This window comes from Hydra vulgaris, chromosome 14 (assembly GCF_038396675.1).
Source record: "Hydra vulgaris chromosome 14, alternate assembly HydraT2T_AEP".
NCBI lineage: Eukaryota > Metazoa > Cnidaria > Hydrozoa > Anthoathecata > Hydridae > Hydra > Hydra vulgaris.
The window spans coordinates 29,225,415-29,253,166 of NC_088933.1; the positions used below are offsets into that span (position 1 = coordinate 29,225,415).

Sequence of the window (27,752 nt, forward strand, 5' to 3'; positions counted from 1 at the left end):
AATTGAAATCTTATGGAATTTCCATGGGTAAACCATAGTTTTTTTTCATAGCTCATGTTGCACCATGGGTTTTACAAATGCGCTTTTAAAGATATTTAAAAAGTAAAATTTGTTTTTATAATGCATCACATTTAATATGATTCAAAATGATCATACAGACATAAACAACTTGACACACTTGCAATAGCTAGAATCTGATAAATGTATGCATTTTATAATGCATTATAATGCTTATCTAAGATTAGATACACTGCTTATCTAAGATTAGATACACTGCTTATCTAAGATAACTAATACGCAAAAGATAACTAGTACTTTTCATCTTTTTTAATTTTTTTTAATGGCTTTAGTTTGCATAAAAATGTTTGAGATTAAAACTGTTTACTTAATGTTTATTAAGTAATAAAACAATTTGTTTCAAGATAAATGTTTTATTCAATTTTAGTTCTGTTAAGCTGTTTTTGTCTTTTTGTTGACGCAACCATTCAAGTTGGGATTTAGTTAGCGACAAGATCTAGTAGGTATATTTAATATGCTTTTTCTTTACTATTAAATAGCAAAACTATTAGAATATGTAAATAATATTTTGTGTATAAGTCCTTTTATTTTTACTTTATTATTTTACTTAAATTACTACATTATACTTACATTACATTTTACTTAAATTATTACATTATAAGCCAACAGGTTTGACTGGCAATATAAATAATGTTGTTCATCATTTATAAGATTGTCAGTTTTTATATGCATTTAATATTCTTAAAAATAGTTCAAAAGCTATCTAAATAAAATGATAAATTAAGTTCGAATTAACCAGAAAAGATATAAGCATATTCTTTGGGATTCAACTTGTAATGATGTTCCAAGAACAACTTAGTTGTAGAAGGAAAACTACAGCAATCTTTTAGAAATATCAGAAAGGGAAGTTAATTAATGCAAAAGATTTTACTTTACAGTTAAATATAGGCATATAAAAGCAAAGTTTATAAATAATGCACTATCATTTATTATTATATAATTATTTTTATTTGTTTATATTTTACTAATGTGAAGTGCTTGTCTTAAGTAAAAATAAATTAATTTATGCACACATTTAACATTTATTATGTTTTAAACATTACTATACTTAATAAATGACATATTTATTATATTTTTTATGTTTTAAATAGTAAAGTAAAAATATAATAAGATTTTGAATTTAATAGTGTGTGCATAAGTCCTTTTATTTCAACTTTATCATTTTGTCTAAACTAATGCATTATAAGCAGGCAAGTTTGAGTGGCGATAGAAATAATGTTTTACATCTTTCAGTTAGATCAGACAAAGAAGAAGCTTTTTTTATATTACGATTTATAAGTAATAATATATTTCTTGCTGCCTTGTTCTATATAAATGTTACCAACATACAGGTAACATTTATATATATGCATAAATTTTTTTATTTTAGCTTTATCATTTTATTTAAATTACTACATTATCAGCAGGGAAGTTTGACTGGCAATATAAATGATTTTGGACATATGCAGATAGCTTGGGCAAAAAAGAGGTAATAATCTTATAATTATTATTTATAAATAATATATTTATTGTTACTTTTTTCTATATAAATGTTATCCAACATTTAGCAACATTTATATAAAACATTCAAAAAGTTGTGTGTTGATCCGTAATTATAAAGTAAGTTATAATAGATAATAATTATAAGTATAAATAATTTTGTAAATAAAGAAAATTAATTAGTATGTATATATTAAATGTATGATGTATTGTTTAGATTGGTGAAATGGACAATGGTACTAACTGTGGTGAAAATAATAATGAATATCAAAATGTGAATGGTAATTTGTTTGACGATTACCTCATTCTATAATTACAGTTGGTGGTGCAGTCACACTTATAAATGGTCTCGATATTTTTTTGGATTGAATATGTTGTTTTGATAATTCTTTTTAGTTTGTTGAAACTTGAAGTTAATAATTATCAAATTTATATATACAATTTTTGTCAAATAGTTTATATAAAATAATAAACATGTAAATTGTTATATTTTCTGTGAAAATTGTTTTCTTAATCTATTTCAATTGTTTATCACTTTTTATGCATCACTCATAATATAAAATTATAACTTGTAATTTTTTGTTTTAATTATTTTCAGTACATTTATACATATGCATGCGGTAAATATTGTGATGAAATCAATTTTTAATGTTTTAGGTGCATTATAGCTATTATTTTTTATAGGTTTGTAGGATTCAACAAGATTTAAATTTTATTTTGTTTACTGATTTTATTCCGTGAAAGCAATCCCATAGATTAAAAGAACTCAATAATAATAACAAGTTATGAGATAAAATTTGCTTTTTATGGTTTAATAGGACAATTGAAATAACATAAGGTCAAAAAACTTGCAAACAAAACATGCTATTTTACCATGGAAAATCCATGAGTTTTTCATAGAAAGGTGTTCCAAATACCCATGAAAATTCCATGGTTTTTTCATGTGTTTTTCCATAGATTTTCCATGGGAGTTTTTTTGTATTCCATATTAGGATTCCTATTGGATTATTTTAGTAAGCAAAGGCTTAGAGAAGCCAACTCTGACTTAACACTCCCCCTGCCTTAAGACTCTTGGTTTAGACTGGGAGGCATTGAATGCATCCGGCTTCTGTATTGTAGAAGGCCTCTTATGCTAAGACTTGAGGGGTAAACAGATTCTATCTGTTGACTAGCTTCGCACCCCTTCGTCACCAATTAGGCTGGCATAGATTTATTTAAAACACATTGTTTCCAGTATAGGATGTTGAATGCTGGATCTTTTTGACTCAACGCATGGGTTTTGCTTGTGTCACTGTTTTAATGACTAGAAAAATCATTATATTATCTCATAATGAGGGTACAGCTCTAAAATGCAGTTTTATGGTTCTGAGGCCAGTTGGCAGTCATGTTTCCAGAACTCTGTGGAAGTTCTCATAGAGGCTAATTCCATCAACAGTTGTAAAGTATCAGAGTACTAACAGTGCCATGTTGCACATGGTGTCATGTTGCATGGAGCCCTTTGTTACAGCATAGATTTATTAATAGTAATGAGGCAATTGCTTGGAATATTAAATAGCGCACTGAGTACTATCTGTGCTTTGAGTCAAGATGCTTAACAAATCCAAAAATGAGTAAAAAGTCATCACCAAGTTCTCTAAATCTATTATTCACTAATATTTGTGGTCTTTAAAGTAACTTTTCTTCTGTTGAGTCCTACCTCTTGCAATGTTCAACAGACCTACTTGTTGTTGTCACTTTTGGTACAGCATGAAGCTCTTAGTTGCGGGTGAACTTTAACTCAGATAAAACTCAATTTTTTTCAGCTAATCATTATCGCAATTATCTAGATCTTTCTAATTTATGAATGGTAATGTACTTGATGAGTCATCTACACTTCATCTTCTAGGATTAACACTTACTTCTTATCTTTCTTGGAAATCATATATCAAATTGATTGCAATATTAGCATCTACTAATACATCTCTAATACATATTTTGCACATCTGCTAATACATATCATGCTCACAACTTTTTTATTCCAAATTTTTATTCTTTATCTCTATAAATCTCTAATCCGTCCTTGTATGAAATACTGTTGCCATATCTGTGGCGGATCTTTCAATTATGCCTTTTCTCTTTTAGCCAAGGTGCAAAAACGAATTGCAAACATAGTTGGACCTGCTCTTGCAGCCAACCTCCAACCATTATCACATCGCCGTAATATTGCTTCTCTTTCTCTTTTCTACAAATACTATAATGGGCACAGCTCTAAAGAGCTAGTGTTTCTTGTAAACGCTAGTTTACATCACATACTAGCGTTTTTACAAGAGACCCTAGCTCTTGTAAATACGAGATACTAGCGTATTTACATATTTAACTTTTGTTCCTAAAATAGGAAGATGTTACATTCAAACTATTTTTTTTTTAATTAACAGGAAGAGGTTTCTAAAATGCTCTAAGTACACTGAAAAGAGCAGAAAAAAACTATCTTTCTCCCAGTCTACATTTTAAAAAGTATCAAATTTTAGTCATTAACCCAAAACCCAGATTTTCAAATGAATATTTTTCTACAGTTTACTAAAAAACATTAAAGTAACAAGACCATATAAAGAATAAGTAAATAGATGGTTCATGGGGAACAGACTTACATTGTCCTGTATGCTAAGGGTCCAGATAGGCAGAATAATATTAAAAATTAATGAAAAATAACATAACAAAATTACAAATTAATTTGAAAACAATCAACAAAAAGAAACTTTACTGTTTTCTCTTTATTGTTGCCCTCTGAAAATACCTCACTAGTGCTAGAAACCACCACTGGTTCTTCTTTTAATGTATTTTCAATTTCTAAATCATTATTATGTTCAATATGATGTTCTTCTTGTTGTGTTTCTTTAACATTATTATCAACTGATGATTGATCTTTTTCAGATTTAACATTGTCTTTCTAAATTTAATAAAGATGAATATAAATTTTAAATTTAAATTGATGTTAAACTTAAAGAAAATAACATAACAAAAATACAAAGCATTTTAAAAATCAACTAACAAAGAGAAACTTAACTGTTTTGCTTTCATTGTTGCTTTCTGAAAACACCTCACTAGTGCTAGCAACCACCACTGGTTCTTTTTTCATTTTTTTATTGATTTCTGTATCATGTTTATGTTCATCATGCCATTCTTCTTGTTGTGTTTCTTTAACACTATTATCAATTGATGAGTTATCTTTTTCAGATTCAATATTGTCTTCCTAAATTTAATAAAGATGAAAATTTACTTTGAATTTAATTTAACATTAAAACTTGATGGGCAGGGTTGAAAAGTAGTGATATAAAACATAAAAAAAACAAAACAAAAACATGTTCTAACTATTTTGACATTTTTCAATAGCAGAATAGTTAAATTTACAATTTCAACCTTGAAGGTAAATATAGGGTTGTTAGTTGTCCCACACCAAGCCTTTAATGTCAGCCTAAAATCATATTCATTGTCACAGAAGGACAAAATAAATTAAACTTGGAAGATCTAGAAGGCATCTAACTTTTTTGAAGGACTTCACTATTTTTTATAAATACCCAAATACGGTGTATTTCTAAAAAGGATTTACACTTTCTTAGCATTGATGACAATGTTAGAAAATGCATTACATTTTATACAAACAAAAAAAATGTAAAATTTTAGAGTAAAATTTTTTTTCTTATTTTAATATAAGTGATCAATTTCTTAAATTCCACAGAGTATTAGATTTTAATAAACCAGTGGCATAGCTAGGGTTTCTGGTGCCCAGGGCAATGCTAAAAATTGGCGTTATCCCTGAAGCATACATGCAAACTAAAAAGAAACACTTAATGTTTCCAAGTAAATGACAAATTTAATTAAAAAAATGCAAATGCTAATCATAATGCAAACTCAATTTAACTCATGTTTCCAATTACCCTCTTTAGCAATATTCTCACATCAAGCAAGAATCACATCGAGCAAGAAATTTTTCATTGAGATAATTTAATTGTCTAAAGCGAGTTGTTAGTTCTTGTTGGAAACAATCCAATATCATTTTCAAAACTCTGCTAACTTTATCTTCAGCAGAGAGGCCACTATCTCCAGCCTTTTCACCTGGCATTATTTACCATTGCCTGACTCTCCTCTCAACTTCAATTCCCCATGCCCTACATCTACCCTTGCTATACTCAATTGCATTTTGGCACAAATGATCACAAATCTCTTTGAGATAATTTTCCAACATTTCTATATCAGATGCTGCATCTTTAAAGTTCATTGTGGGATCTTGCAGTCGTTATTGAACACAGTCTACTTTTCCAAGAATGTTGTTCCAGACATGAAGTAAAACAATAAAATTAAATTTCAGAATATTTTGAAGTTCCAGCTTCATTTCTTGTATCCATTGTCTGGCTTATGTCATCTGAAAGACTTTCAAGAAATTCAACCAACTCAGTGACTCCTTCAGAAATTGCTTTAACAGCTTCTGCTTTTGTACTCCATCTGGTTTCTGCTTCCCATTTAACAGTGATCTTAACAGCATTTCAATGAGTCAAACGAGTAAAAAATAGATAAATGCTTTCAACTGTTCCAAAATATGTTATGACTATAGGATCTATATTAGCAGCATGAACTCCAACAAAGTTCAAACTATGGTTATTACATTTCGAAAACAATGATCAAGGGTTTTGGTCACATATTTGTTGTTGAAGCCTGTTATCACAGCAGCGTTGTTGTAACATTGGAATCTACAATCTGCCAGTGGTAGGTTGTCTGATCAGTATAACAGTTTTAAGAATTGCTGCATCTTTGACATGGATATCAATGTATCCAAGAAATGACTCTGATCGCAACATTCTTGGTAACAAAATCAATGCCCACAAATCTTATTACTTCAGATAACTGCTCTTGATGTCCCAGATCAGGAGTCGAATTAAGTAAGATACCAAATTTACTTACTTTTGATACTGGTGAGGAGCTTATCTCTAACAGTACAGGCAAGTAGGTTGATGAATTTGTTTTGAATGTCTGGAGACAGATAAGAGACAGACTCTGGATTTTCTTTAGCATGCTGTAGATGGTTTGAAGTGAGAAGGTCATACTCAGCAAGGAGTTTCAAAAGGGCAAGAAAGTTTCCAATATTGGCTCCTTCATCAGCAGTACTAAGTTTTTCTCTATGACCACGTAAAGCCATATTCTGAGAAGCAAGAGCTTTAATACAAGAAAGAATTCTTTTAAAGATATTTTGCCAGTGTTGCTTTTCAGATTCAATTTAGGCTTCGAGTTCTGAATTTATTCCTTTTCCATAAATTATTCTTCATTCAGCTTCTTTCCATATAGTAAATGATTTGCGGTGACAGGGACTGTTCTCATGATCTTTTAATCAATCTGTGTGTCTCTAGTTAGTGAATCCACCAGCTGATTCAAAGAAAGATTGAATTTGAGCTGGAAGTTGGAAATAACAAACAACAGAAACAATAAGCTACTTTGTTAACTGGTGAGTATAACAACCATGAACAACCCACTTCATAACCATTAGCAAGTTGTCGTTTGAACCACGTCGAGTTCATTGAACATCCTCCTGAGTTTGCAACAAAAGGTCCATTCTTGTTTTGAAATAAATCAGACCCACGAGCTATGATCTCAGTTCTAAGACTTTGCAACATAATAGGTTGCTGTGTTGTTTGGTCAAATTTGACCAAACAACACAGCCAACCAAACAACAAAGACTTTGCAACCAAACAACAAAAGACTTTGCAAGACCAAACAACAAAAGACTTTGTAAGACCAAACAACAAAAGACTTTGCAACATGATAGGTTGCTGTGTTGTTTGGTCAAACCAACATCAAGAAATGACAATACAGCAGGAATAGAAAGATCTTCAACCTAAAACATTGAAATTTTGGCTTAAAGTTTGAACATTCAAACTTTAAGCCAAAATTTCAATGTTCAGGCTCAAGCTTTTTTCTCTTTCGAACTTTCAGAAAAAATGCCTTTACTATCATTTTGATAAATGCAGCTGAAATAAAAATAAAAATTAGCATTTTAAAATTTGTTACATTTTTTGAGAACAATGTTCTTTCCTTTTTGATTTATTTTTAGCTCTTTAAATTTTAGTAAATCAGTGTTTGTCTGACCACTCTAAAAATACAAACAGAATAACATCATGTGTAAAACCATTGTAATTCAGAATGTGTCATTTTTTTTCCCGTTAAAAATTAGATGAACAGTAACCATTTGACCACTGTTTATTTACATTTTGAAAAAAATAAAAATTAAATAAAAAGTAAAAATAAAAGATAGCTACTTTCAAAGACATCAGCACATTTAGAAGATCTGAGGTTTGGGATAATTTTATATTTCCTTGAGGTTGCTTGCTACTGGTGGTTCGGGTTCTGGCTGACTGGCTCTTGTTCTCAAACTTGCTCTTTAATTCAGCTGTGTTACTGTTAGTTATTGAGCAGTTATTGGCTCTGGATCTGAGTTGTGAATTCCATTTATTTTTGCTCTTTTTAGCGCCCCCCCTCCCTAGAGTGGTGCCCGAGATGACTGCTCGGAAAGAGATGAGAAAAAGAAACAGTTAATAACATTAAAATATTATTTTGTCTGTAATTAGCACTTTCTAGTTAAAAACATTTTTGCTTTTATTGTAAAACTATACCATTTATTTCGATTTTTGTATGTTATTTGTTATATGACTAACTTTAATTTCTTGTGCATTTTATTAACTTATATGTTTGTTTTTGATTATTGATGTGAATCCTGTGTAAATGATCAACATTTGCTATAGGCAATAAAAAAATATTTCATCAAAGAAGAAAATAATGGAATTATTGAAAATTTGCCAAGTAAATGGATCTTGTGAAACTTATTTTCCTAGAACTACAAAAAGAAACAACTCTATGAGACCCAGAGTGCTTATTTTAGCCATGAATTTTTTACCATATTCACAGCAGCTTGTTACTTTCATAAAAGTATTAGAGTTCAGAATGGTAAACTTGATAAAAGTTATAATTTGGCAAAGTTTCCAGTAGCAATCATATAAAACAAAGCATGATCACAGTGTTGCATTTATAAACAACAACTGACTTATTAGCATGGTCAAGGATATAGCTCCATCAGTTTCCACTTTCCATTTCTGGAGTGATAGATAAGCAAGTCAGTTCAGGTCTCAATTTGTCTTTGGTTCCTTCTCTTATTACCTTGAAAGAATTACATTGACTTGGAGTTATGGTGAGGCACATTTCTTTAAAAGACCCTATGATGGAATTGATGGAACTATTAAAAACCAAGTTTACAAGGAAGTTTTTCATCTAAATTTGTTATTGAATATGCTAAATAGTTTATTGAAGAACTTGATTGGCTGTGTAACACTACAGTGATCTACTTAGATGCAGAAGAGTTCTCATTGTGTTCCCTAGTTTAATCGATAGCATCTACACTCATGAAACTTTAAAGGTTCGCCATGTTAGAAAATTAAATCCAAATGTGAAATTTAATTTGACTTATACTAAAACAGCACTTTTAAAAAATCATCAGACTTTATAAAATCATTGATATGGGAAAAAAGGACTATAGAAACAGAAGGAGAAATAGAAAGTTAGTGACAAAAATAAAAAAAATCTATGAAACCTAAAAAATTTTTGTCTGTGTATGTTTAAAAAAAATTTTTTTAAACATACACAAACAAAACTTTTGCTGTGTGTGTATTAAGATTGAAAGAATTTAAGGCGAATGTACCCCTTTACAGCTCATTTACAGCTTATCTATTGTTCCTTTTGTGACATGTTTTAAAGGCCTATAACACAAACTTTAGAACTCTACAAATTATTCCTTTAACCCCAAGTACTATTGTTTCAGAGGTAGTTTCTAAAATATTACATAAACAATCGATGCTTTTTTTTAAATTGAGATTAAGAATATAAACATATATTATAGTTATAAGAATATAAAGTTATAATAGTTATAAGAATATAAACATAAATCCATGATGAAAACATTAAATTTCGACCTGATGTAAAAAAAGATAATGAAAACAAAAAAAATTTAAAAACTATTTTGAAAATCAATTAACAAAAAGAAACTTTACTATTTTGACTTTAATGTTAATTTCTGAAAACACCTCAATAATGCTAGCAACTATCACTGGTTCTTCTTTCAAAATATTCACAACTTCTGTATGTTTATGTTCATCATGGCCTCCTTCTTGATGTGCTTCTTTAACACCATCTTTTTCAGATTCAATATTGTCTTCCTAAATTTAATAAAGATGAAAAAAACTTTGAATCTCTATAAAATATTAGAAATAACTGAAAACTAGTATAACAAAACTAAAATCTATTTTAAAAATGAATCAACAAACAAAAAATTTACTGGTTTGTTGTCAATGTAGCTTTCTGAAAACACCTCAATAGAGCTAGCAACTACCACTGGTTCTTCTTTTAAAGTGTTCACAATTTCTGTTTGTTTATGCTCATCATGGCCTTCTACTTGTTGTGCTTCTTTCACACTATTATCAACAGACGAGTCATCTTTTTCAGATTCAATATTGTCTTCCTAAATTTAATAAAGATAAAAAAAACTTTGAATTTATATATAATATTAGAAATTACTGAAAACTTATGTAATAAATATAAAATCTATCTTAAAAATAAATCAGCAAACAGAAAATTTACTGTTTTGTTGTCAATGTAGCTTTCTGAAAACACCTCAATAGAGCTAGCAACTACCACTGGTTCTTCTTTTAAAGTGTTCACAATTTCTGTTTGTTTATGCTCATCATGGCCTTCTACTTGCTGTGTTTCTTTCACACTATTATCAACAGATGAGTCATCTTTTTCAGATTCAATATTGTCTTCCTAAATTAAATAAAGATAAAAAAAACTTTGAATTTATATATATTAGAAATTACTGAAAACTTATGTAATAAAAATAAAATCTATTTTAAAAATTAATCAACAAACAGAAAATTTACTGTTTTGTTGTCAATGTAGCTTTCTGAAAACACCTCAATGGAGCTAGCAACCACCATTGGTTCTTCTTTTAAAGTGTTCACAACTTCTGTTTGTTTATGCTCATCATGGCCTTCTACTTGTTGTGTTTCTTTCACACTATTATCAACAGACGAGTCATCTTTTTCAGATTCAATATTGTCTTCCTAAATTTAATAAAGATAAAAAAAACTTTGAACTTATATATAATATTAGAAATTACTGAAAACTTATGTAATAAATATAAAATCTATCTTAAAAATAAATCAGCAAACAGAAAATTTACTGTTTTGTTGTCAATGTAGCTTTCTGAAAACACCTCAATAGGGCTAGCAACTACCACTGGTTCTTCTTTTAAAGTGTTTACAATTTCTGTTTGTTTATGCTCATCATGGCCTTCTACTTGTTGTGTTTCTTTCACACTATTATCAACAGATGAGTCATCTTTTTCAGATTCAATATTGTCTTCCTAAATTTAATAAAGATAAAAAAACTTTGAATTTATATATATTAGAAATTACTGAAAACTTATGTAATAAAAATAAAATCTATTTTAAAAATTAATTAACAAACAGAAAATTTACTGTTTTGTTGTCAATGTAGCTTTCTGAAAACACCTCAAGGGAGCTAGCAACCACCATTGGTTCTTCTTTTAAAGTGTTCACAACTTCTGTTTGTTTATGCTCATCATGGCCTTCTACTTGTTGTGTTTCTTTCACACTATTATCAACAGACGAGTCATCTTTTTCAGATTCAATATTGTCTTCCTAAATTAAATAAAGATAAAAAAAACTTTGAATTTATATATATTAGAAATTACTGAAAACTTATGTAATAAATATAAAATCTATCTTAAAAATAAATCAGCAAACAGAAAATTTACTGTTTTGTTGTCAATGTAGCTTTCTGAAAACACCTCAATAGGGCTAGCAACTACCACTGGTTCTTCTTTTAAAGTGTTCACAATTTCTGTTTGTTTATGCTCATCATGGCCTTCTACTTGCTGTGTTTCTTTCACACTATTATCAACAGATGAGTCATCTTTTTCAGATTCAATATTGTCTTCCTAAATTAAATAAAGATAAAAAAAACTTTGAATTTATATATATTAGAAATTACTGAAAACTTATGTAATAAAAATAAAATCTATTTTAAAAATTAATCAACAAACAGAAAATTTACTGTTTTGTTGTCAATGTAGCTTTCTGAAAACACCTCAATGGAGCTAGCAACCACCATTGGTTCTTCTTTTAAAGTGTTCACAACTTCTGTTTGTTTATGCTCATCATGGCCTTCTACTTGTTGTGTTTCTTTCACACTATTATCAACAGACGAGTCATCTTTTTCAGATTCAATATTGTCTTCCTAAATTAAATAAAGATAAAAAAAACTTTGAATTTATATATATTAGAAATTACTGAAAACTTATGTAATAAATATAAAATCTATCTTAAAAATAAATCAGCAAACAGAAAATTTACTGTTTTGTTGTCAATGTAGCTTTCTGAAAACACCTCAATAGGGCTAGCAACTACCACTGGTTCTTCTTTTAAAGTGTTTACAATTTCTGTTTGTTTATGCTCATCATGGCCTTCTACTTGTTGTGTTTCTTTCACACTATTATCAACAGACGAGTCATCTTTTTCAGATTCAATATTGTCTTCCTAAATTAAATAAAGATAAAAAAAACTTTGAATTTATATATATTAGAAATTACTGAAAACTTATGTAATAAATATAAAATCTATCTTAAAAATAAATCAGCAAACAGAAAATTTACTGTTTTGTTGTCAATGTATCTTTCTGAAAACACCTCAATAGAGCTAGCAACTACCACTGGTTCTTCTTTTAAAGTGTTCACAATTTCTGTTTGTTTATACTCATCATGGCCTTCTACTTGTAGTGTTTCTTTCACACTATTATCAACAGACGAGTCATCTTTTTCAGATTCAATATTGTCTTCCTAAATTAAATAAAGATAAAAAAAACTTTGAATTTATATATATTAGAAATTACTGAAAACTTATGTAATAAAAATAAAATCTATTTTAAAAATTAATTAACAAACAGAAAATTTACTGTTTTGTTGTCAATGTAGCTTTCTGAAAACACCTCAATGGAGCTAGCAACCACCATTGGTTCTTCTTTTAAAGTGTTCACAACTTCTGTTTGTTTATGCTCATCATGGCCTTCTACTTGTAGTGTTTCTTTCACACTATTATCAACAGATGAGTTATCTTTTTCAGATTCAATATTGTCTTCCTAAATTTAATAAAGATAAAAAAAACTTTGAATCTATATAAAATATTAGAAATTACTGAAAACTAATATAACAAAAATATAACCTATTTTAAAAATTAATCAACAAACAGAAAATTTACTGGTTTTAGTGATCCTCATATTCCCGGGAATTTTAATTTCGAGAATATCGGGAATGAAAAAGTTCATTCTCAGGAATTACCGTTACCGGGAATGAGCTTTGAAATATTTTTTTTCTTTCTAAAACCTGAAAATTTTTAATCAAAAAATACAAAAAACAATACAAAGAACTCAAAATTTATGTTAAATCTACTTTATTAATTTATTATGGAAATAACATTTAAGAAAAGAAATAGCATTGATGTTCTCATCGCAAAGACGGTTGCAAACTTTGCTCACAAAAATATTTACTTCTGAAAAACGACGTTCTGCAGCTACTGATGTTGCTTGTATTGTCTTCAGTCCCTCGAAAAGTCTATCCAGAGTTGGTGAGCGTACTTTTGTCTTCGCATACATCTGCATCTCCTTTATGTAGTCAATAACTTTGCCGGCCTGCTTGTTGGTGACCTCTCTTGAAGCTTTCAAGGCAAGTGTCAGTTGCTCAGCTAAACTTCTTTGAACCTGCTGTGATGTTGATGCTGATGGTTCTTCTTGCTGTTCAGGTTGTTCCACACAATCATCATTTTTAGTACTGAAGAGTCTTTCCATCAGTTTCACTGCAAGTTTGCTCATAACTGCAACACTCGATGTTGTAAAGTGATTCAGCCTATTGATGCCATTGATGTCATGCAAGTAAAGGATGAGTGATTGAAGAATGTCATGTCTGCATTAGTCGATTTTCTCTTTGATAGCCAAGAAGATGCCCTGCGAGAGCTGATGCTCATGCATTTCTATGTTGCAATCTATGAGATTTACTGATTTCTTTGACAAGAATTGAATTGCCAACTTCTACCAGCTCCTCCAATCTTTTTGAGTCGATATCTGCCCATAAGTAGGTTTTGTCAATCTCCCTGTGGTTCAGAGCTTCCTTCACAGGTCCAAGTAACTTCAAGAACCTTTCGCAAGCATCATGAAGGCTGCCCCAACAAGTCTTTGAATCTAACTTCAGCTTAAGTTCTCTCCCGTTGTTCATCCTCTTAGCGAATTTTTGAAGAATTTCATTTTTGACCAATTATCGATGAAAGAAGCTCACGATTTTTCTCAATTTGGTGATCGTTGATTGATAAGCGAAAACCATTTGAAGTGAATCGACCTCCTCTTCATCATACGATTCTGTGTCCTCGTCGGCATCAGGTACATCTTCATCAGGTTCATCTTCATTTCCACACTCAACAAAAAAGACATCATCGTCGCCATTCACTGGAGCATCTGCTGACTGTTTCTTTAGATAAAGAACTTTAGTAACACCCAGCTGAATTCCATGATCGCTGCACTAGACATATTCTGACACGATCATAAAACCAAATGATACCATAGCACTTGCACCATCACCAGAAGTGCCAACAATGTGTTTCTCTGGATCCAAGCCAAATTCCATCAATCTTGCTTCGAACTGTTAATAAAAAAATAAAAATAAAATGATTAGAAACCTAAAAAAAGAAAAAGATTATAATATCAACTTACTAGTTTTTTGATGTTAAGAGCAGTTGCACTTCCATAAATTGAAACAATGCCCAAATTGATTTCTTTATCCACATCATTTTCAAAATAATTAATGATTAATGTTCAAGAAACGTTGCCATGCAGTTGAAGTCCATTCATCAAGGGTTGTTGAAAAGAAATGTCCTTCAGCTAGATGAGTTTGAATCCATGATTTTATTTTAGCTTTGATGTCTTCATGAAAACCTCGAACAATCTTTGCAACACCAGATCCATTCTTTGGGAAGTTTTTCGTTGGAAACTTCTCTTTCACATGCTCTGCTATTATATCTGAGTTGACGATTTGTTCGAAGTTCAATCCATTTAAAGCAACTTCTTTAGAAATGGTTTCATCAAACGATGCTCTAGTAAAATCTGTCATCAGCTTTTGCCTCTTTACTGGAGGATTGTCAGTGCTGCTTGTGCTTTGTTGAGCTTGGTTTCTAGTTGTCGGTCCAGATTTCAATGGATCAAGTATCTGATGAACACACTTTAGATGTTCTATCAAACCCTTTGTTGAACCTCCAGCACAATTGAGAACAGCACTACACTTTTGATTGCCCAAGTCTACGTCACAGCGCGCTTTATCTTTGTTGCCCGTTTCCCTTTTAAAGTGCTTCCACACAAAAGACATGCTATTTAAAATTAAAAGATAAGATATAAAAAAAAAAGAAATGAAGAAAAAAGAAAAGAAATAAAAAAAAAGAAAAAGATTTAGAAAAAGAAATAACATAATATGTACTATATTTACCTTTGATAATTTGTCGAAAATAACTTTTTCACTTTCTTTTAAAAAACTTGCACAATGCACTTTACATTTAAAAAAATATTGAATAACTAATTACTAATTAATTTTACGCATTTTTATATTGCAATAATTGCACCACCAATTACAGGTAGACTTTAGAGTAAAATTTATGAAGATTTATTTTGATACATAGAATTGCAGGTATATTTAAAGATTAAAACTTTTTTAACACCTGTAAAGTGTATTTCCAGGTATAAAAAAAGTTTTAAACTTTGATTATACCTGCAATACAACTATAAACTTTAAATATACCTTTAAAAAATGATAACCTACATATTTGTATTTAAAAAAAATTCACGGGAATTTCTCGAAAAAAAAATTAGAACGGGAACGGGAATTGACCAACGAGATTCCCAGGAATTACCGTTCCCAGAATTCCCATTCCCAGAATTCCCTTGAGGATCAGTAACTGGTTTGTTGTCAATGTAGCTTTCTGAAAACACCTTAATAGAGCAAGCAACTATCACTGGTTCTTCTTTTAAAGTGTTCACAATTTCTGTTTGTTTATGCTCATCATGGCCTTCTGATTGTTGTGTTTCTTTCACACTATTATCAACAGATGAGTCATCTTTTTCAGATTCAATATTGTCTTCCTAAATTAAATAAAGATAAAAAAAACTTTGAATTTATATATAATATTAGAAATTACTGAAAACTTATGTAACAAAAGTAAAGTTTTTTAAAGAATTAATCAACAAACAGAAAATTTACTGTTTTGTTGTCAATGTAGCTTTCTGAAAACACCTCAATAGAGCTAGCAACTATCACTGGTTCTTCTTTTAAAGTGTTAACAACTTCTGTATGTTTACGTTCATCATGACCTTCTTCTTGTTGTGTTTCTTTCACACTATTATCAACAGATGAGTCATCTTTTTTAGATTCAATATTGTCTTCCTAAATTTAATAAAGATAAAAAAAACTTTAAATTTATATATATTAGAAATTACTGGAAACTAATATAATAAAAATAAAATCTATTTTATAAGTTTTTAAACAAAGGGAAACTTTACTGTTTTGTTATTAATTTTGTTTTCTGAAAACACCTCACTAGTGCTAGCAACTACCACTGGTTCTTCTTTTAACGTGACTTTGATTTTTGTATCATGTTTATGTTCATCGTGGCTTTCTTCTTGTTGTATCTGTTCAACATTAATATCAACTGATGATTGATTCTTTACAGATTCAATATTGTCTTCCTAAATTTATTATAGATAAAAATAAAAAGATGTTGCTAATAATAAGAAAGTAAAAGATAAAGTTACCTTATGTAGTTTTTTTATATAAAACAAAATTTTTAATCAAAACTTAAAACTTTATTTAAAAAAACTGCTATGTATCATATCATAAATAGCAATTTTAATGAAGTTTTGAGCTAATAAAAACTTTATTTTTATTCAGAAATAAATTTGTCACATGCTGTTGATATTCCGAGAAGCATATTCAGTAATTAAAAGTGAACATTCAAATTTAAAAGCAAGGAAATTTAAATTTTATGATCTCTGCCTATTTTACGCTAATAAACAAATTCCTCCACAGTGTTTGTCTTTGCATATAACAGGAAAATTCCATACTAAAAGATGTAACACTATGTTTCATATAGTTGACAGACACCAGTATGTTAACAAGATAATAAATCATGTATGTTTATGTTGAAGCTAAATGTGGATGTGTTAAGCTTGAAAAATATGTTCTTCATATTAAACAATCATTTGGTGATAATACCACTCTTTGTTGTTGATCAATGGTCCTTAGAAAATGCAAAAAAAAAAAAGAAATAACAACTAACCACATTGTTATATGGCTGTATATTCCTGCGCCAGCAATACACAGGGTAAATGCGCCTGTATATATTAGGCAACAGCGAAATGCATATTTTCATTTCTTTCACTAAAATGTATCAAAGAATGAATTGATTATACAAATCAGAAAATCTATAGTTTCAGTTACAATAAGATAACAGTATTTAATAGTTTTGTATTAACCTTTTTAAAATATAAAAAAAAGTATTTGCACATTTCTATTTTTAATTCATCTAAAATCAATTGGATTTCAGTGAAATCTATCCCATGATAGAGCAAGGTAAACTTCAATCGGCTCATTGAGTCCATTAGTAACTAACAGTACTTACTGTTGCAACTTGAAGTAAATGCAACAAATAATTCTATGCTATTGTTTGCAGTCACTTTCTTTATGTTATATAAATGAAGACCACAGGGGGAAAAGAGCACATGTCACATTTTCCAACAATTGAGTTATGTCCCCTACTGTATAAATATTAGCCTGAAGGTTAGCAAAATAGTAAAATCCAACCCAAAGAAGGCCTATGTTATGTCACAGAAACACTCAAAGAAAAGGCATACAGGGGAAACTTTAAGACTTTCAAAGACAAAATTTCATTTATCTCAAAAGTAGAAATGTGTGACATGTGCCTTTTTTTCCCTGTAGTCTTCAAATATGCATTATTATGATATATACATTAATAGGGAATTATCATGTCATTATCAAAACATTTGATATGGTAATTGCCTAATAATTTGATTTGGCCCTTCATCGTAATTCAAAAATTGTCATAGCAGTCATTAATACCATTTTTCACCTGCTCTTGTTGAGATTGATTAGTAACTTTTTGCAACACCACAGCAAAGGAGACAAAATGGTTGAGAAACATCACAGCAAACGAGACAGTTGATGGCATTTGGTGGAGAAGTGAAACAGTAAAGTTTGGAAAATAATATTGTTAAAGCTTGAAAGATTTAGTGAACACTGCAATTTAAGTTTTTTAAAGTCATTTAGGGAAAATGACCTTAAAATAAAAGTTATAGATTTGATTGAAATATTTTAAATATTTAATCATTGATAACTATGTAAATATTTATAAATACATATATTAAAATTTGATAAAATTATTATTGATATAAATCACATTTAAGATGGTAATAAAATTATTTTCATAAATAAGGCTGAAAAATAAAAATTATTTGTAACTTTTGTTCATTAATTTTTTAAGATGTTATGCAAACAATTATTGAGGTTCTTATTTTTTAGTTAATAATATTTTTAATTTAATTTATCAATATATATATATATATATATATATATATATATATATATTATATATATATATATATATATATATATAAAGAGAGAGAGAGAGATGTCCATTAAATGAAAGCAAGTTAGAGAACTCCAGTTACATCATTCTTAAAATAATAACTACAACAGATGCAATAATCTGTGCATGATCTTTTGGAAATACCCATCGTGGTGTTTCTTTTGTGCCTTAATTTCAATTACTGTGCAACAGCCTTGTGCCCAGGCCTTTGCCAAGGTGTTTCAGAGTTAAAAAGTTGATGGAGAGCTATAGAACAACTTGAAAAAAAAAAAGAGTAGCCTGCTCCCTCAACAATGAGAAGGTGAACTGTAACAACAATTTTAAGAAAAAGAATAGCCCCCTCCCTAGACCATGAGAAGGGGAATGGTAATAACAACTTAAAAAAATAATTGAAAAAATAATAAAGAAATAAGAAACTTGAAAAAAATTAAAGATGAAAAATAATTTTACTGTTTTGTCTTCTTTTGTGCTGCTTTCTAAAAACACTTCACTTCTGTAGGTAACTGTTGTTGGATTTTCAGCCAATGGAATACGTTCATTATGTTGTTTTTGCTGCATTTCATTTTGATTTGTTTCAATTGATTCCTCCTAAATATAAAATAAATTAACACAAATAATGTTTAACAAAGAAACATTTAACACTTATTAATAAATATTAACTTTTACCATTTTTTCTTCAATAATGTCATATTCTGAAAACATATCAGTGTATGTAATTCTCATAGTTTTTTCAGCTATTAAATGATCTATATGGATATTTTTTTTATGGCCATTGTTTGTTATTTTTTCAATTGTTTCATTAACAGTATTGTTGACAGACTCTTGATGTTGATTGATTTCAATTTCTTCCTAATAAATCAATTTTAAACAAATTTAAAATAACGTAAAAAAAAAATCGGCTTTTTAAAATACATTGATAAAAATAAATTTTACTGTTTTGTCTTTTTTAATGCCAATTTCTATGAGCACCTCACTAGTGCAGGTAACTGGGTCTCCTGCAGATAAATTCTTAATTTTAATACCATGCTTTTGTTCATAAAGATGTTCTTCTTTTTGTGTTTCATTTACAGCACTATTAATTGAAGTTTGATGTTGTTTTGTTTTAATTACTTTTTCCTAATTGGGAAATAATTAACAAAATAGTAACAAAATAAAAAAAAAAGTTTAAAAAATGTACTAATAAAAAATAACTTTACTGTTTTGTTTTCTTTTATATTTGTTTTTGCAAACAGCTCACTATTGCAGATGACTGTTGATGGGTCTTCTGTCAATGGATAATTATGGTTTTGGTCATTGGGGTGTTCTTCTTTTTGTGTTTCATTAACAACATTGTTGCCCAAAGTTTGATTTTCTTCAGTTTCGATTTTCTCCTCCTAGATAAAAAAAATCTATATACCTATCTAACTCTGTAGATACATATACAAAACCACATTTAGATTGGCAATCTAATGTCATACTGATTTAGGGAGCTATAAAGGCTTCAGTACATACATCAACTGATATAAGAAGAACATGCAAAGGAGTTGCTTCTACATTTATTGAAGATATATACACATGTATATATATATATATATATATATATATATATATATATATATATATATATATATATATATATATATATATATACACATATCAGTGGTTGGTTGTTTTTAATTTTTTACATGAAATGTACACATGTTTTTGTAAACATGTTTTTTTTTATGCTTTTTTAATATTGAAGACTGGAAAAAGTTAAAAAAACTTGAAAAAATATGTTTTTTTAAATTGATAGATTGCATGCCTAAACTAAAACCTCAGTCAATGTAGCAGCACTCCTTGCATGTTTTATCTATTTAATTTAGTTGATGTATTTACACTCCTTGCATGATCTACATATTGAAGTCAGTCATTGTATGCAAGGCCGGATTAAGAGTCTTGGGGGATGGGTGCAAAAATTATATTAGGGGCCCCCCATTCCTAAAAAAATATATTCAAAAATGAATGCAGCAAAACAAAAGATTACTTGTTCACAGAGAAAAAATTTTTTTCACATCGCTTTCACATCGCTTTTTCACATCGCTTTCACATTGGCAAAGTCAATTACAATATCTTCAAAACTTATATTTGGTAGCAAAGTTCTTCTGATTGTCACAAACAAAGAGCATCTAAACAACCATTTAAGATTAAGGAACGAAGATCATTCTTAAATCTTTGAAAGTTGAAAATGCTCTCTCTGGACTACAATTAGTAATGGTAAGGGTTAAAAAAAATCCGATTTGCTATTTCAACATTAGGAAAAACTGATTCTAACTTATTACTACAAGTTGTAAACATCCTAGTATAGATACAAAGGATCATCTAGATATATTCTTCTTATTTACTATAAACCTGGAAAATTGGACAATTTTATCATGAAATTGTGTATCTAAGTTTGAAGGATAAATAGTACAAAAGGATTTAGCAGCAGCAACAATAACAAGAACAATCATGGTTGCAATACAAAGGAAAAAGTGTTTAATTTTAAATTTGTCACTTAAAACCACTTCATCCTCTCTATTCTCACTGACTCCTACTTTCTATTTCTTGTATTTTCACATTTGTACTGCTTAGGAATAATGCTAACAATAGCTTAAGAAAGTTTCAGTTATGCTCTTTACTTTTTAAGCTATGCTCATAACACAATTTATACTCCCTCAGTCATATTATTAATTTTTAAAAAAAAGGTTACATTGAAAAGTTAGAAGTAAAAATTTATATGACAAAAACAAACAAAAAACCTTAAAGCCAACCAACTACAAAAATTAATTTTTGTAGTTGGTTGCCTTTTATTTCGCTCAGTCATTTTATGTATTAAAGGGGCTGGATATTTTGTATATTTTTATTATTATATTTTTTTGACTTTTTGTTGTTTTTTTTTTGCATTTTTTTGTGGCTGACATCGATTTTTGAAAAAAATTTCAAGTTAAATAAAATTTTTTTTGCATATAACTCTTATTAACATATATTAAAAAATATAAAACATTTGTATTTTTATTTATTTATACTATTCTACTATTTAGTTATTTAAAATTTACTCCTTCTGATTTCAATTATTATAAATTATACTATGTTTTATGGTGTCCAGAAAGGTTTTTTTTATAAGATTGACCTAACTTATAGAAAAAATTTGTACCTACCAAATTAAATTTATTAATTATTAAAATATAATGGGTTAAACTTGTGAGAATATTTAAAGTAAAATTAGAAACTTGTTTTAAGGCACCCCACCCTATGGGTGGTGAACCTTGATGAGCATCATTAAACTATGAACATTGTTAAAAAAGTAAATAAAAAGTAATAAACCTAGAGAAAAGGTAGATTTCTACTTAAAAGACAAACAAATTAATAATTAAAACCCAAATAATGCATCTAATGGTCCAAAGGACATTTAAGAAATCCAGATAATATAAAAAAAGAAATTAATTTTAGATTTATTTATGACACAATGAACTATATTATATTATATTTATTTATTCACTTATTTGCTTATATATGTATGTATACATTTAAAAAAAAGTAAGAAGAACATATTAGTAATGTGCAGACCTAAATCAGCAGTAGTCGCTTAAAAGTCGCTTCGAATATGAGTTTTATTGTAAAACTAATTTTAACTTTTTGTTATCAATAACCTCTAAAAAATCACTGGTGTATCTAATTGATATATTGTCTTTATTCAAAGCATGCTCCATTTTGGTATAATGGTTATGATCATCTAAATGATGGTCAACTTGAACAGTTTCTTTATTAATTTTATTAGATGTTACATACTGTTGTTGAGTTTCTGATTTCTGAAAAAAATTTCCTAATAATAATTGAATTTAAAAAAAAAATACATGCAAATATTTAATAAAAACAATTACTGTTTTATTTTCTTGAACACTACTCTCGGAAAAAATCTCACTAGTACACGCAATTGTTACTGGAACTTCAGTCAACAATTCTTTAGTATGCAGATTACAACAGTCACAGCCATGATCTTCTTGTTGTGTTTCTTTTACAACATTATTCAGTGATTCACCATTTAATTCTGTTTCTTTTTTTTTTTCCTATGAAATATTCAAAATTAAAAAGTTTTTTAAAAATATAAATATAAAACAAAAAAACTAATTTATAATTTTATATAATAGATCTGATATGCTTGACAGATATTTAAATAAAAAAATATAACTTTTTTATGGTACTAAGAGTTTCACTCCAGGCAGCAATCATCAGCCACATATTTTTAAATCAAGAAATAAAAAATATTAAAAATACAAATGATCTAATGTCAAAAATCAATTAAAGGAATGTCTAAAATAACACAATTGTGTTGAACTGAGAAGAAAGGAATTTATTTCTCTAAATTGATATATATATATATATATATATATATATATTTTTTTTAATTAAATAAACTATTGTCTTTGTTTGGAAAATGCCAACATTTGACATTCATATAATCAATTTTTGACATCAGATCTTATTCCATTGTTTAATTTGTATTTTTAACAGTTTTGTAATATCTTGATTTATAAATATATGGCTGAGGATTGCCAACAGACATGAAACTCAGAATACCATAGAAAGGTTGTATTTTTTCATTTGAATACATATATATCTTTTTTTAACAATATTTGCCTCCCCAAAGCCGAGAGAGCCACTACATTTGAGAGAGGGCTACTTTATTGTGGTTATTATATATATGTATGTATATATGTATGTATATATATATATATATATATATATATATATATATATATATATATATATATATATATATATATATATATATATATATATATATATATATATGAAAACTGTATTTTAAACAAACCAAACTAAAACTAAAAATATAAAAGTCTAAAGCTTTATACATTATTGAGGATTTTTTGGAGAAATGTTTTATATGCTTCTAGTATATTGTTATTATTATTATTTCAAGAATAAGCTTTTGTTGTCTTCTTTTAATTTTGCTTATAATGTAAATGGCCACTCTCCACATTTTAGTAATGTTATATGACAGTGAGCCATTTGAACAGATTTATCGAAATCTATTTAAACTTTCGGAGAATATATTGTTGCTTATGTTGTTGTTGTTATTGTTGAATACAATTTACTTTTGTTGTTTATATATTTTACTTATAAGTAACCTTTTTAAATATTTTTTTTTTGGAGTTCAGCTGTTTCATCTTGTGATCTTAGTGTTGGTGGTTTCATCTTGTGATCTTAACGTTGATGGATCTTCCTTTACTTTGTAAAGACTCCAACAGTCACATGCTTGGTCTGTGCATTTACATTTGTAAAAATTCACTCATTTGCAAAACTTTGAATCCACATAGTATTCTTTTATGTGCTTTTGTTTAGTATAAATTCTCTCTACTGCGTTTCTCTTTGTTCTATATCGCTCTCCTTTATCTTAAGACAAAACTCATTTCGGAATCTTTTAATCCCTATCAATAATTCCAAGTCAAGCCTCACTCTTCTCCATAGTTTTCCTCACATTGTGCTGCTGCTATTTCCAATTGTAACCATTACTTCTATATATATTGCCAAAACAATTCTCCAGAAAACAGACGCCTGTTTACTATTGCTAGAAACCATTGTAAAATGGTTTTGTATAACGCAAAAGCCCGTTATTCTCAGGTCATGAAATATTGAATTTCATCTCAAAAATTAGGCTTCCAAGACTTCTGAAGAATCTTAAACAGTGTCTATACTAAGGGAAAATCTGTTATTCCACCTCTATTACATGGTTCAGGTTTTGTTACCTCATCTAAAGACAAAGCTTTATGGATTTCCATCTTCTCGCTCTACTACTGTTTTGTTAACGCTAATATCTGATAGGTTCTATTGTGCATTAGATAGATACAGAGAGGCTAAGATAATTGCTCTCAACATTTCTAAAATCTTTAATAGCTTGGCATGCCAGTCTTCTCCATAAGCTTTTTTCTAACGGTGAGTCAGGTAACATCTCTAAGGTTATTAACTCCATATTTACCAATTGTAGCATAAAAGTTGTCCTCAGTGGTCAAGCACTCTTTTTCATTTCCTGTAACATTTCAGGGATTTCTCAAGGTTCTATCCTTGGTCCAATATTTTTTTAAATTTACATTAATGATCTCTTTAAAATTTTTACATCTAAGAGGGCATTATTTGCTGACAATACTACTATTTATTCTTTTCATGATAAGAAGCCAAAACTCTCTGATTACTTGGAGGGGGCATTTGAACTTAAAAAGGATCTCACTTCTGCTATAGCATGGGGCTCTCACTGGCTGGTGAACTTTAATTATTTTTGGCTAATCATTTCCCAGCAATCTAGATCTTCCTCTATTTATGAATGGTAATGTACTTTATGAGTCATCTACCCTTCATCTTTTAGGATTGACTTTTACTTTCAATCTTTCTTGGAAACCATATACCAAATCTATCGCAAAGTTAGCATCTGCTAAGGTTGCATCTTTTTATCGTGCTGACCACTTCTTACACCGGATTTTATTGATTCTATTCTTTATGTCTATAAATCTCTAATCTGTCTTTGTATTTTGCTTACCTTTCTCTTTTCTATAAATACTATAATAAGCGCTGCTCTAAAGAACTAGCGTCTTTTGTGCCAACTACTATTATTCATTTTTGTGTTACTTGTTATTCAATTAAGTCTCACCCTTTTACTGTGACTGTTATCAAGTGCTCCAAAAATTCTTATTCCTCTAGTTTTTTTCCTCAAACATCAGCTCTTTGGGATTTACTCATTTTTTTTTTTCTGATTCATATAATTTGCAATCTTTTAAGTTGTCTGTTAATTGTTATATTGCTTTATAAACTTTGTCTTTTCTCTTCCAGTAACATCTAACTCTAATAGTGGTTGCCTTAATAATAATAGTAATAGTGTACAGCCTTGTTGGAAATAGTTAATAGTTACAGCCTTGAAATAGTTACAGCCTTGTTTATCTAATAGTGTACAGCCTTGTTGGAAGTAATGATATTAAAAAAAAATTCTAGGTGTATTTACGTATTGCTTTTTATACTTTTATATGATTATTTATTTGATTATTATCTATTATAATTATAATTAATTATAAATAAATAAAGCTATTTAATTAAATTGTATATTCAGAATGACAGCAGCTCTGGCTGAAAAATATATTTTTTTGAAATCATGTAGTTGGGTATGGAAACATTTTACAATTTATTCTGAAGATGTCTCAACTATAATACATGCAAAGTTTAAAAACTTAAGAATACTAAGGTAAAAAAGAAAAAACTTTAAATCTTTAAATACAACAAATATTTTATAATTTTCATTTTCTTGAGTCATATTAATAGGAAACATAAAGAAATAGCAAAATGAGTTAAAACTTGATGAAGAAAGAAGGAAGCAGAAAAACAAAATGTTAAAAAAAGTAAATACATATGAGGCAACTTGCTTAATACAGTCTCAACAAACTTTGTTTATAACACCTGAGAGGAAAAAACCTTGTGGCATTAAAGATCGCAGATCTAAATTAATCCATAACTGTATTGAAGGAATAACTACAGCTGATATTAAGCCATTTTCTTTAGTAGAAGATCTCGGATTTCAAAGATTGCTACACCATATATGCATTCTAAGTAAAAAATATATTTAAAATTCTGTTTTTTAAAATATATACATTTTTATTTATTTGTAATATTGTTTTTGACCTTTTTTCTGTTAATGTTTTTACTTTTTTTTCCAGCTCTCCCCCTTTCAACCTCTTTTTATTTTTATTATGCATTCAGATGTTTGAACCCTCTTTATTGAAGGTGTAATATTTTAATATAAATATATCATAAAATCATTACTCTTATTATTTCAGAATAACCTACAAAATCCTACAATTGCAAATAATCCAAAACAATTAAAAAAACAACAACAACAAACTTTTATATATCCACTAGCATCTTCTTTCGATAGCGTGTTTATAATAATGAGTCTAGATTCACCATGTTTGAGGACAAAGAACTGTGTATTAGATAATCCAGATTTTTTTAACTCTTTATTTAAACGATGTGGAGGTTCTAGGTAATGCTGCAAACAAAACCAATCAAAAGATTATTAAACATAAAACACACTTAAAACAAATTTTATATTGAAATCTCAAAAAAATTATGTAAGAACAATCCTAATATAAAATAAATCTATTTCTTGAAGTATACAACTATGTTAACAGTAATAAACAAATTTCATTTTTTTCAGCAATTTTCTAACCATTGAATAAAATATTTAAAACCAACCTCACTACTAAGTGCAAATGTTCCCCAGGATAATGCTAAAGAGTGCATGGCTAAAATATCTTTATGAACTTGTACAGCTTGTTCAGGAGTAAGATTTCCATAACCATTTCTAGATTTTGGATCATAACCACCAATTGGTAGTGCAGCCATGTGAAATGGTCCGTATTTTCTTCCAATAGATTGAAAAACTTTAGCATACCCAGTTGAACCTGATACAAAAATTTTGTAACGTGGGCTGCAAATAACCCAACTGCACCATAACACTGCATTGTCATCATCAAAAGCACGATTGTGATAACTTTGTGATGGTGTACATGCAATGGTAAAAACAGTAGTTTTTGTTTCATCATCTTTATCAATCTTTTAAAAATAAATTTAAATAATTTTTTAAAAATTATCAAATATCACAAAGAGTTTTTTATTCTAAACTAATTTATATACACATATATTCCTTAAGTTTAATATTATAGTTTGCCATTTGTGTTAAAAAATGGTTTTTAATGACTCATAGTGTTTAAAGAAAACAATTAAGTATACTTTATGTCAAATCATTAAATCTAAATAAAGAAACTAATTAAATTTTGTTGTTTAAAAAACCAAAAAATGCAACTTAACAGACTAGAATTATTTTTTTATTAATAAAAAGAGCATTTCAGAAGTACTGCTACATCGACTGACAAATAGGTAGAACATGCAAGTAGTGTTACTACATCAACTGACAAATAAGTAAAACATGTGAAGAGTGCTGCTGCATTGACTAACAAATAGTTAAACATGCAAGGATTGCTGCTACATCAACTGATAAATAAGTAAATGAGCAAGGAGTGCTGTTACATCGACCAAAAAATAGGTAGAATGCTGCTACATTCTGTCCTTACAAATTTTTTTTATTAAATTAATTTTATTTATGTATATATATTTATATATACATGTATATATATATATATATATATATATATATATATATATATATATATATATATATATATATATATATATATATATATATATATATATATATATATATATATATATATATATACATTTATATGTATATATATATATATATATATATATATATATATATATATATATATATATATATATATATATATCTTCTATAACATTTTAAAGTTATATTACGTCTCAATCAGT

General features: G+C 28.4%; 1 protein-coding gene and 1 long non-coding RNA gene across 30 annotated transcripts in view; one reads left to right on the plus strand and one right to left on the minus strand.

Annotated features, from left to right (window-relative positions):
• LOC100214186 (uncharacterized protein PF3D7_1120600) overlaps window positions 1-27,752 on the minus strand; it is a 60,494-nt gene that overhangs the window by 13,005 nt on the left and 19,737 nt on the right. For 4 of the 27 annotated variants that reach the window (XM_065817709.1, XM_065817701.1, XM_065817706.1 and 1 more), the window contains exons 4-26: window positions 26,598-26,957; window positions 26,245-26,391; window positions 22,223-22,408; window positions 19,538-19,714; window positions 19,275-19,457; window positions 19,008-19,190; window positions 18,792-18,929; window positions 16,240-16,425; window positions 15,941-16,123; window positions 15,673-15,822; window positions 12,604-12,786; window positions 12,305-12,487; window positions 12,006-12,188; window positions 11,707-11,889; window positions 11,408-11,590; window positions 11,109-11,291; window positions 10,811-10,993; window positions 10,509-10,691; window positions 10,210-10,392; window positions 9,908-10,090; window positions 9,624-9,788; window positions 4,601-4,786; window positions 4,331-4,483 (exon numbers count right to left, since the gene is read on the minus strand). In XM_065817709.1, the coding sequence (XP_065673781.1) occupies window positions 4,331-4,483; window positions 4,601-4,786; window positions 9,624-9,788; window positions 9,908-10,090; window positions 10,210-10,392; window positions 10,509-10,691; window positions 10,811-10,993; window positions 11,109-11,291; window positions 11,408-11,590; window positions 11,707-11,889; window positions 12,006-12,188; window positions 12,305-12,487; window positions 12,604-12,786; window positions 15,673-15,822; window positions 15,941-16,123; window positions 16,240-16,425; window positions 18,792-18,929; window positions 19,008-19,190; window positions 19,275-19,457; window positions 19,538-19,714; window positions 22,223-22,408; window positions 26,245-26,391; window positions 26,598-26,957 (4,227 nt within the window). Of the gene's footprint in view, window positions 1-4,297; window positions 4,484-4,585; window positions 4,787-9,623; window positions 9,789-9,907; window positions 10,091-10,209; window positions 10,393-10,508; window positions 10,692-10,810; window positions 10,994-11,108; window positions 11,292-11,407; window positions 11,591-11,706; window positions 11,890-12,005; window positions 12,189-12,304; window positions 12,488-12,603; window positions 12,787-15,672; window positions 15,823-15,940; window positions 16,124-16,239; window positions 16,426-18,791; window positions 18,930-19,007; window positions 19,191-19,274; window positions 19,458-19,537; window positions 19,715-22,222; window positions 22,409-26,244; window positions 26,392-26,597; window positions 26,958-27,752 lie in introns of all 27 variants that reach the window. The other 23 variants (XM_065817697.1, XM_065817691.1, XM_065817693.1 and 20 more) reach the window with 17 other exon arrangements.
• LOC136090782 (uncharacterized) lies at window positions 141-1,908 on the plus strand. 3 transcript variants are annotated; one of them, XR_010643718.1, is made up of 4 exons: window positions 141-203; window positions 446-521; window positions 1,448-1,546; window positions 1,775-1,908. It is a non-coding gene; the product is annotated as an uncharacterized LOC136090782 (long non-coding RNA). The 3 variants fall into 3 exon arrangements; XR_010643719.1 differs by having other exon boundaries at window positions 446-517; XR_010643720.1 differs by lacking the exon at window positions 141-203 and adding an exon at window positions 219-311 and having other exon boundaries at window positions 446-517.